The 12,073-nt window shown below is 40.4% G+C and overlaps 1 protein-coding gene across 2 annotated transcripts in view; it reads right to left on the bottom strand.

Moving 5' to 3' along the window:
* Positions 1-2,165: 2,165 nt before the first annotated feature.
* PANK1 (pantothenate kinase 1) overlaps positions 2,166-12,073 on the bottom strand; it is an 88,193-nt gene continuing 78,285 nt past the window's right edge. Inside the window, exons 6-7 of one of the 2 annotated variants that reach the window (XM_008049866.1) lie at positions 10,775-10,900; positions 2,166-3,661 (exon numbers count right to left, since the gene is read on the bottom strand). In XM_008049866.1, coding sequence (XP_008048057.1) covers positions 3,602-3,661; positions 10,775-10,900 — 186 coding nt within the window. In that variant the 3' untranslated portion in view covers positions 2,166-3,601. The remainder of the gene's footprint in view (positions 3,662-10,774; positions 10,901-12,073) is intronic. The other variant, XM_008049867.2, reaches the window with a different exon arrangement.

Raw genomic sequence — 12,073 nt, forward strand, 5'->3', positions numbered from 1 at the left:
CTAAGACTCCATGAAACTTTTTCTAGCACCTTCCTGAGGAGAGATGGCAAGTCCTCTTCCTCCAGGTGCAGTATTCCCCCCTCACTTACACATTTCTCATAGGACCTGGTTCATAGTTCCTCCTAAAACTGCGTTTCCCATCACCTTTTCTGTTTTTTAATCCAGATGCTGGCTTCTTTGCATTCCTCAGAACCTCCATTCTCATTTGCCAGGAGTAAAACTATTCTTCCAGGTTACTTCACAGTGTGTTTGCAACTTCATTCAACTCTCTGCTCAAAGATTACTTCCTAGGAGAGATTGTCTTTGGCCATCCTAACCAGAGAAATTCTTTCCCTTCTCATTTTTCCAAACACAACTACACTTCTCTGGCTTACTTTTTCTTTGTAGTACTGATCTCATAGTATATGTCTTGTATTTAGCAATGCATCTGTCTGCCCTTCTAAGGGAAGCTCTGTGATGGTGCATCACTGTTTTGTTTACTGCTGTGAATGTGAATGAATGAATGAATGGATGGAACTTGTGGTGCTTTGTGACACATGTTGACTTGAACTTCGCTGTTGCCCTCTGCTGGACAGCAGGGGCTGTGTCCTATGCCTGAAGGGTCCTCAAACTTTTAAAACAGGGGGCCATTGCGGTCTGAGGGACAGTGAACTGGCCCCCTGTTTTAAAAGTTTGAGGACCTCTGCAACCTCCAGCTCCTTCCCGGCACAGAGTAACTTCTTAGTGGTGTTCCTTCTATGACAGAATGATATCAAGTAAAAATTACCTAAAACAACAGTTCCCAAAAAAGGGACTCTATCCATGTGTACAGCATAAGCTAAAGAACACAACTATATTTTGAAGATCCCTTTATCTAAAGCTCTTAGGACCAGAGGAGTTTCAAAATTCAGAAGTGTTGCTGGGTGCGGGGGCTCACGTCTTTCATTCCAGCACTTTGGGAGGCGCAGGTGAGAGGATCGCCTGAGGCCATGAGTTTGAGACCAGCCTAGGCAACTTGGCGAGACCTCGTCTCTACAATAACATAAAATAAAAATTAACCAGGCATGGTGGTGTGCACCTGTAATTTCAGCTACTTGGAAGGTTGAGGTGGAAGGATTGCCTGAGGCCAGCAGATCGAGGCTGTGGTGGCCGTGAGCATGCCACTGCACTCCAATCTGGGTGACAGAGTGAGACTCCAACTCAAAAAAAAAAAAAAAATCCGAATGGTTTATTACTTAACGCCCCTGGCAGAGTCGGTATCCTGTTATCAAACACACAAATAGCTCAGCAACAAAACATGTGAAAAGTCCTACTACGTGGGATAAATAATGCTCAAGTCAGCTTTTGCTGCCAAGTGAGTTGTCAAGATAGATTTTAGGAGTATAGGATTTTGGAATTGTGGACAAGTTGTGAATACGTACTAGCATATGGAATTTGGTGAAATATGATCATGATAATATTGTGCCCTACATTCAAGGTTAAGAATTACTGTTTTAATATATTATTTTTAAACATATTTTTTATTACAGCTAACATTAATGAAGCGTTTACTTTAAAACAGGCTGCCTCTGTGTAGCCAACACTAAACTGATATGTACATAGTGGAATAATTTATTTTCTCAGCAAAACTTACTTTTAAATGTTTGTAATGAGAGATCAAGTTATTTCAGGTAATTAAAAATATATTTTTTTATTATATAAAAAGCAATTTGCCCTGATTTCTTTTGTAGAACCGTGATCTGCAGAACCAAGGTCTGCTGTTCCCTGACAGATGGGACTCAGATGGCAGAAAAGACCATCAAAAGGCACTCATCAGAAAAAATACATAGATTTTTTACTTATCCTTTTTAAGAACACCTTAGTTGCTTGAACTTTTTAAAGCCAGACAGAAATTGGTGAAATTATTTGTGAGGACCAGATTTTAAAACTCCTTCAGAATTGCCAAATATAGCAGTGATAGTTGGCATTAAGGAATCAGCTGCATAAAAATAATAAAGCTAAAAAACAAAACAAAACACAACAAAAATCGCTGCATAGGTCTGCAGTTTCGGACCCTACCGTACTCATGGGAAAGGCTCAAATTTTGAAACGGAGAGTAGTGAAGACACAACACATAGTCATTTCATGGTACAAAGCAGATACTATAAACACGAGTATTAAGAAATGAAAATAACATATACACTAAAAACATCACAACAGAAACAGGCTTTATTTCAACCAGACAAGTGAATTCTTCGATTAGCATCAACTTCTTCAAGACTTGACGATATGGAAATTAAAAGTGGTGCTCAGAGGTGGACGGGAAGATTCACCATGGACCAATTTTACCATCCTTCAAAAATCCCTTTCAACAACAACGCTCAATCCACAAGGTCAATGGATCTCATGCGTTCCAGTGTTTGTACATGACCCTCATTGGAAAGTTACCCATCGGTCTAAATGGATTCTTCTTTCAAAAAGAAAAATATAGAGATCAGTATCATAAATTATTTTTTTAATTTTAGAAACTGGGATCAAAGTGTACAGTTCTCAGTTTAAAATATTAAAAATGAAAAAAACTTTAACATTATTATTTAAAATGTCTGTTACAAAGCTCCTAGATACATACACAGACAAAACAGATAGATATTACTACCTGACACCTCAACCCACAACTTACCCTAAATCTCCTGATGTGAACATTTAATCCACTGGGAGACCTTCCCCAGTAAGTTCCAAACTTCTTACACAAGGATTTGCTGCCATTCATATGCTGTGCCTGGATGAGGACATTTCATCATAGACTATTTGAATTTAATAGAACCTCACATAAAATAAATCCAATGAAACACTATATCTATAGGGGATGAGACAAAATTGCACATAATTTGCAACTTCTGCCAGACTCTTTAAATTCATTAACACCTTCAGAGTCTTCTCTGCATGGGCATTTTTGTGAGCTTTACATCTTGTGCTTAACTTTGTATTGAGCTGGCCAGCACCTTGATTGATACGAACAATTCTGTCAAGGAAAGGTTACAGGCGCAGGGAGAGAGATCACCCAATGACAGAAAACAGAGGGAAAGACTCTCTTTTTCCATAAGACATTCAAACAGAAAAACAAGACCAAAAAAGGGTAAACAAACAAACAAAAAAAGTGTTCACAGTAAAACAAGCCAGATTCGTAGTTTCATTTGAAACCAACAGCAAATCATGAAACGTCATGAAAAATATAAGTAAAGGTAAAATCTCCTAGAGTAATTACTAAATGAAGTTAAAATCACCACACTGATCAGTAAACCCCAGAAGAAAAATGAACAGCGCTTACATATCAGGTCCTTCTTAAACATCATAAAACTTTTCCAAGTTAATGCATAAAATTGGTATGTTTGGCCACGCTGCACAAACTTTTTTTTTAAAAAAATACAGTATACAGAAAAAACTCTTATATTCCCCATTTTGAATCATTAGCTCGAAACCTAAGAGTAAAAGATCAGTTAGAAGGATTTTAAATTATCTACAAATCCAGCAGTTTCATCTGTCATAATGGCTTGGCTTCTGTCCCACAGCAAACGTCACCTTCTCCAGCAGCAGTTTTCAGTCCTCTGTCCTCTTAGGAGGCTGCTCCCTCAACTGCTCACCTCTACTGGTCATCAGTCATTTTGAAGAGTTCCAGCAGTGCCCCAACAGCTCCAAAATAACCCTACAAAAACAATGCAAAAGTCTGTACAATAGGCCGGGTTTGGTGGCTCAGCTGGTAATCCCAGCGCTTTGGGAGGTCAAGGTGAGTGGATTGCCTGAGCCTGCAGGTTCGAGACCCGCCCAGGCAACTTGGCGAGACCTCATCTCTACAATAAATCAAAAACTAGCCGGGTGTGGTAGCCGGGAGTGTGCCACTGCACTCTAGTCTGGGCGACGGAGTGGGACTCCAACTCAAAAAAAAAAAAAAAAAAAAAAAGTCTGTACAATCACCTCTGAACCTTATCCAAATACCTATTGTTTTTAATAATTCTAGGAATGCCATTCCCTTAATGTGGTAGACAACAAGAAACTTATTTTTTTTATTTTGAGTTGGAGTCTCACTCTATTGCCTAGGCTGGGAGGGCAGTAGCACTGCAGCCTCAACCTCCTGGGTTTTCATGATCCTTCTACCTCAGCCTCCCAAGTAGCTGGAACTACAAGCACATGCCACCACGCCCCCAGCTAATTTTTAAATTTTTGTAGAGATGAGGTCTCACTATGTTGTCCAGGCTGGTCTCGAACTCCTGGCCTTAAGAGGTTTTCCTACCTCAAGCTCCTAAATTGCTGGAATTACAGGAGTGAGCCACTGCACCCAGCTAAAAGAGACATTTACAACCTGAATTCTGTACATGAAGCACAGCAAAATAAGAATTTCAACAACAACTATAATTTACTGGATAACTACTTCTTTATGTATGGGGGCCCCCCCCAAAACTCAGATTTATAAAAAAAAACTGTGTATGTATTCTTACATGTTTAAACGTCAGTCACCTTCAAAATCCTCTCTGTTTGATGTAACACACCTATTGAGATGCTTTTTCCACTTCTCAAAACAGTGTTTGAACTTGTCAATGGGGATGCTTTTTAGTACTTCTGCCGATTTTTGTTTCACAGCTTCCATATCGTCAAAATGTTTCCCTTTGAGGACTTTTTTCATCCAGGGAAACAAAAATAAGTCACTCAGGGCAAGATCAGGTGAACAGAGAGGGTGGGACATAAGAGTCATGCTGTTTTTGGTCAAAACTGCTGAACATTCAGCATGGTGTGGGCAGGGATGCTCGTAAATCACCATGCACGATAAAATGGGTAAACATGTTGAATGGATAAACACGATGAAAGAATCTCCAAAACAAATTCACTGAAGTCAAATGCAGCCTCTCACATCAAGGCTAACCGATACACTGATGCCAGTGGTTCCTAGAACACTTATCTAGTGGGGAAAGTCTGTACTATATGGAAACCACCCTCCAAAAGATAATTCCAGTTTCTTTGGGGGCTGCCCCTCATATATTAAATAAGTTATCATACATAAAGTACTAAAGACAGTGTCTGTCTATGGTGTGTGCTAAGTCAGTGCAGGGTATTGTTAGCATTATAACTATTTATTTTTATTCACATTATTATTTCACAAATGAGCAATGGAAGGAAATACAGTAAATTACCCTTTGTAGAGTCACATGACTTGCAACAGGGATGCAAATCTCTCTGACTTCAAAGCTGTATCTCATGGGAGAAAACCCCACAAGTAGCTCTTGGAAAGGCACTTAAATCCACCTAAGCCTCACTTTGCCCATCTGTAAAATAAAAACCTATGTTTCTGTGATGAACTAAAACCCAGGCATTTTTAGAGAAAATTGTCCAGGCTGCTATATATTACCAAGTACCAAAGACCAGGTGGCTTATCAACCATAGAACATTTCTCACAGTTCTGGAGGCTGGAAAAGTCAAGGTCAAGGTGTCTGCTGAGGACCCATTCCTCACAGATGGCCATCTTCTCACTGTGGGCTTCACATGAATGGACCATAAGATGGAGAAGGGGCAAGGGTCTCTCTGGGCCCTCTTTTATAAGGGTGCTAATCCTATTCATGAGGCCTCAGCTCTCATAACCTACTCACTACCCAAAGGCCCCCACCTCTAAATACCATCACCTTGGGGGGTTGGGATTTCAACACAGGCATTTAGGAGGTGGGATATTCCATCCATGGCAATCTGTTCCCAAAAGACTCTGCTCCTCTAGTGTTTGCCTGACTTCACAGTTGTGACTGCAGCAATAGGTGTGACTGTGTCAGGACTTGGAAGAATTTTTGGTTCTGCTGCTATCAGTTCACACTTACTGAGGCCTCACTAATGCCAGAAATTGTTCTAAGCTCTTGACATGGATTTACTCATTTGCTCATCATCATAACTCTATGAGACAAATATTAGGATTGCCTCATTTTATAAATGCTAGCACAAAGATGGAGAGGTGGGGTCATTTGTCTAAGACCTCAAAGTCATTAAAAAAAAAAGGCAGTTGTTAACAGATGCTGGTGAGGATGCGGAGAAAAAGGAACGCTTCGACACTGCTGATGGGAATGCAAACTAGTGAAACCTCTTTGGAAGATAGTATGGCGATTTCTGAAAGAACTAGAAATTGAACTTCCATATGACCCAGCAATCACCCTATTGGGAATATACCCAGAGGAACTCAAATCATTCTACTAAAAAGATACTTGCACACTCTTGTGTGTTGCAGCTCTATTCACGATAGCAAAAACATGGAACCAACCATGCTGGCCATCAAAGTTGGACTGGATTAAAAAAATGTGGTACGTATACACAATGGAATATTATGCAGCCATAAAGAAGGTCAAACATACGGACTTTGCAGCAACTTGGATGGATTTAGAGTTGATCATACTCAGTAATCTATCACAGAAACAATGAACAGAGTACCATATGTTCTCACTCATAAGAAGATCTTGAACAATTAACATAATACTAAGAAAGGGATTGGCAGTAGTGGGAAACTCTCAGGGGAGGTGGGGAGGGATTGGCAATTGAGGGAAACTGCCAGGGGAGGGAGGGGCACGCCTCATCAACAAGGATACCTGCATAATGAACATTTGTAATCCTAACCCTGAATTGTACCCCACATCTTTAAAATTAAAATTAAAAAAAGGCAGTTAACTGCGTGGCTGGTCTACTTTTCATAGGAGACGCTCAGCAATGAGAAAGAAATGTTGAATGAATAAGAAATTGAGTGAATGAGAATACCCAGGGCCAAGGCAAGTGACCAGAAAGTCACTCTATCAGTGCTTCCCAAAATTTCTCTCTATAATATTCTATAGTAAGGCCTGCCTAAGCCAGAGTGAACTTAAAAATATAGAGAATTTTCTGAGCTGTCTTCAAGGGATTTTAAGAATGCTCCACTTTCACTGGCTTTGGAGACTGAGTTACAATATATAGTAACAAACCAAAGCCATAGTCCAGGTTTAGGATTGTACAGGGTGACACAAGTGACTACACTTTTACTTACAAAGGCAGGTTTCCCCAGACTGTTGGATCTTTTTCAGTATCTGACCACCAATGAACTACCCATGAGACCTTGTAGATGACTTTTTATCCCCGATAACCTCTAAGCTTTTTTCTCTCCATTAGGTCAAGAGGTTCTGGCCTAAATAAATATTGCCAGATGAAATATAAACAAATGTGGCCGGGTGTGGTGGCTCACTCCTATAATCCCAGCACTTTGGGGGGCAGAGATGAGAGGATTATCTCAGCCAAGACATTCAAGAGCAGCCTGGGCAACTTGGTGAGAACTTGTCTCCACAATAAATAAAAAAAATTAGCCAAATGTGGTGGTGCACGCCTGTGTTTCCAGCTACTTGGAAGGCTGAGATGGAAGGATCAGCTGAGGCCAGCAGGCTGAGGCTGCGGTGGCTGTGAGCATGCCACTGCACTCCAGCCTGGGCAACAGTCTAAGACTCTGACTCAAAAACAAAAACAGAAAAAGAAACACATATAAATGCCAGGTAAAATAAACGAGCATCCTGTATTTTTTTGTTGCTAAATATGGCAACTCTATCTGGACTTCAACAGTAGTTTTGTTTTCTCTTTTTAATGATTTTTAAAAAACTGAGACGCTTTTTTCTTTTTGAAGTAAAATCTTACATGGAAACCCAGTAAAGAAGCAGATTAAAAGGGAGCTTGGTCTGTCTGGAGGGAGGGAAGTGAAGGTTCTGGAAGCTCATCCTCTCTTACCCCCAAAAACTATGTAACTCCATGCCTTAAGCCTGCTTCAAAAAAAAAAAAGGATTTATTTAGTATTAATTTCTATCATTGGGCCATAACTATTTAGTATGTAAGTGCTTACGATTTCATATGCTTTAATAAAATAAAATATGGGGCTAGAGAGTTCGAAATAACTGCTGAATGTATTGGTAACTTCTTAAATAATTCTGTTTGAAAATGAGAAAAATGGCTCAGTAGTTAATTTCTTACAATTGAAATTTATAGTACTATTTCTTACAATTGAAATGTATTTACTATAAATTTGTAGTACTATAAATTTATAGCTCTCTCATTTTTTTCTGCTCCAATATGACAAAGAAATTAGGTACCTCCCATGATAAATAGTAGTTCTCTGCTATTTTAAAGGGGTGATAGAGGAGAGCCCCCATTCACTCTTACAGATTTTGGTTTATATTATGGGAGACATGCCATATAAGGGACCCTGGACACTCTCTATTTCTTCTGTAAACAGGTTCAGTAATGGCCAGGCACACTGACCTCTCAAAACTGGTAGGCTTCACTTAGCAAGCCAAGGACTTCTGTTTTTACTGGTTAAGTTGTTAACTTGCCAAGAATCAGTTATGTTTATCCTCAAATTTGTTTATGACAGATTGATTGTTAATATAATCATCCGATTTAATTATATACTACCTAAACCAATAAGAAGAGCACAAAATTTCTGGGTGGAGTGGCTTACACCTATAATCCCAGCACTTTGGGAGGCGGAGGCAAGAAGATTGTCTGAGCCCACAGGTTCAAGACCAACCTGGGCAACTTGGTAAGAGCTCGTCTCTACATTAAATCAAAAAATTAGCTGGGCATGGAAGCGCGCACCTGTGGTTCCAGCTACTTGGAAGGTTGAGGAGGAAGGATCGCCTGAGCCCAGCAGGTAGAGGCTGGTGGCCGTGAGTGTGCCACTGCACTCCAGCCTGGGCAACAGAGTGAGACTCTGACTCAAAAAAAAAAGCATGCAGGCCGGGTTCGGTGGCTCAGCCTGTAATCCCGCGCCTTTGGGAGGCTGAGGTGAGTGAGTTGCCTGAGCCCGCGGGTTCGAGACCCGCCTGGGCAGCGAGACCTCATCTCTACAATAAATCAAAAAATCAGTAGGGCGTGGTGGCGCATGCCTGTAATTCCAGCTACTTGGAAGGCTGAGGCGGAAGGATCGCTGGAGCCCAGCAGGCGAGGTTGTGGTGGCCGGGAGCGGCCACTGCACTCCAGTCTGGGTGACAGAGTGAGACTCCAACTCAAAAAAAAAAAAAAAAAAATCTTAATTTCTTGATCCACTTTAAGAAAACCGGAAATCAAAGCCGGGTATAATGTTGCAATTATGAAAGAAAGACTATAGCACTCCAATCAGCAGAAACCAGGCTCAAAAACATACCTTGATTTACCTCAAAAGATTGGTGAGTAAATGTACATTGACACATTTTAAGTTAAAATGGTTAAAGTAGGGAAATTTTAAAAATAATTACCCATTTTAACTGACTTTTCCAAATTTTCTAGAATTTTATTGTAAATTTGACAATTTATAATTGAACATTTTTATAGAATCCAAAATTATATTATGATTTATAAATACAGTGTGGAGTAATTAAAATCAAGCTAATTGACATATCCATCGACTCAAACACTTGCCATTTTTTTGTGGTTAAAACAACTGAAATTTACTCTCAATAATTTTTGTTGTTGTTGTTGTTTGAGTCAGGGTCTCCCTCTGTCGCCCAGGCTGGAGTGTAATCACAGCTACCGCAGCCTCGACCTTCTGCCTTAGCCTCTCTAGTAACTGGGACTACAGGCACATGTCACCCTGTCTGGCTAATTTTTTTATTTTATTGCAGAGACAAGGTCTCGTCATGTTGCCCAGGCTGGTCTCAAACTCCTGGTCCAGCAATTCTCTCGTCTTGACCTCCCAAAGTGCTGGGATTACAGGCATGAGCCACCACGCCCAGCAACAAATTTGAAATGTACAATACACTATTATTAACTATATTCACCACATTATGTGAAAATATTTTCCTCCTGAGATTTTGTATCCCCTGACCGTTCTCTCTCTCTCTCTATTCTTCCCCCCTCCAGTCTCTTTAACCACCATTCTACTCTCTACATCTATAAGTATGATGGTTTATTTTTTATTTTATTTTTTTAAGTTGGAGTCTCACTCTGGCACCCAACCTGGAGTGCAGTGGCACGCTCACGGCCACCACAGCCTCGATCTGCTGGGCTCAGGCAATCCTTCCACCTCAGCTTTCCAAATAGCTGGAACTACAGGTGCACACCACCACACCTGACTATTTTTTTAATTTATTGTAGAGAATAGGTTTCACCAAGTTGCCCGGGCTGGTCTGGGCTCAGGCAATCCTCTTGCCTCGGCTTCCCAAAGTGCTGGGATTGTAGGCTTGAGCCACCACACCCGGCAAGTTTAATGGTTTTAGATTCCACACAGAAGCGAGAACATGCAGTATTTGTCTTTCTGTGCCTGGTTTATTTCACTTAGTGTGTTTTCTAATTCCATCCGTGTTGTCACAAATGACAGAATTTCTATTTTTTTAAGGCTAAATAATTGTGCATATATACCACTTTTTAAATCCATTTATCTGTTGAGAAACCCTTAGACTGGTTCCACAATTTCGCTATTGTGAATGAATGCTGCAGTGAACACGGGTGTACAGACATCTCTTTGATGTACTCATTCCTAATCCTCAATCCTTCAAAAGTGCGATTGCTGGATCATATAGTAATTCTATGTTTAGTTTTTTGACAAACCGCCCTACGTTTTCCATAATGGCTGTAGTAATTTATATTCTCAGTGACTCTTTTTAAATTAACCAACTAACCAATCCTGATTTCTGGATAAAAGAGCTTCCATTTTATATATAGTTCTTTCTCACACTTTGTACAAATACAAAGTATCAATGGCAACTTTTCTACTTACCAATTTTAAAACCAAGAGACCTGCTCATAAGTTAGACAACCCAAAGTACACTCCACATAGGGCGATTAAGTCCACGCAAGCTCAACCTACCTCATGTTCCAAAAATAGAGCTTTTAGCTGTCCTTTGGACCAAAAATCCATGGCATATGCTAACAGCTTCATGGAGACCATATTGATTCTGAGAAAATTCCCAACAAACACAACTCTGTCAATATTCTGGAAAAAATGTTAAAGGAAGACAATTGAACCATGGCATAAAACTAGCATTTAGCAAAAACCCAATGTTCTGCATATTTCTGTTCAGAACTTTACTGAGTAGATTTTATTTTTTTAGTGAAGCTATTTCAGTATTTCCAGAATGAAGTTCAACATAGCTCATAATGCATCCTGCAAGAATTGGTGCGTGAGGTTTTAGTTGGCCAAGGCAAAAACCGACATTGGGCTTTTTTGCTGATGTTATGCAGACACTTTTGGACATGAAATTCAGCTCCCAACACACACACACACACACACACACACACACGCAAAATTATAACTGGAGTTCAATTTCAGCTAAATTTTCTTATGCATTCTTTCAATCCCCTAAACTTCAAGTATAAAATACTATTATAATCAACTCACAAATAAAATGGCTATGATATGGTTTATTCATCCAATACTCCGTTCTATGCTGGACATTGGGGATACAAAAAAGAAAGAATACTCAGTCTCTGCCCTGCGGATATATGATAGAATATCCTGTTTGCTCGACATATGAGTTAAAATATGGTTACAAAAAGTACATTCAGGCCTGGCCGCAGCTCATGCCTGTAATCTCAGCACTTTGCGAGGCTGAGGTGAGAAGATTGCCTGAACCCAGGGGTTTGAGACCAATGTGGGCAACTTGGCAAGACCTCGACTCTACAATAAGTCAAAAATTAGCCGGGCATGGTGGCATGCACCTGTGGTGGCATGCAGCTGCTTGGAAGGCTGAGGCAGAATAATCACCTGAGCCCACCAAGTCAAGGCTGTGATAGCTGTGAGTGTGCCATTGCACTCCAGCCTGGGCGACAGAGTGAGACTCCGACTCAAAAAAAAAAGGGTACATTTATATTTTTGTCATCGTGGATGTTGTTCTGCATTCTGAACACATACGTATGAACATTTCTCCCCTATGCTGTCCATGCAGACATGCATCAAATCCCATAAGCGTCCAGCTCCCGTGTACTTACTGTACTGTACTTCCTACTCTCCCAGACATTTATTTTTCTTTTCTTTTTTGAGTGGGAGTCTCACTTTGTCGCCCAGGTTGGAGTGCAGTGGTATACTCACGCCACCACAGCCTTGACCTGCTGGGCTCAGGCGATCCTTCTGCCTCAGCCTTCCAAGTAGCTGGAACTACAGGTGTGT

Source organism: Carlito syrichta, unplaced genomic scaffold (assembly GCF_000164805.1).
Source record: "Carlito syrichta isolate Samal-C Ts95f unplaced genomic scaffold, Tarsius_syrichta-2.0.1 Scaffold138552, whole genome shotgun sequence".
NCBI lineage: Eukaryota > Metazoa > Chordata > Mammalia > Primates > Tarsiidae > Carlito > Carlito syrichta.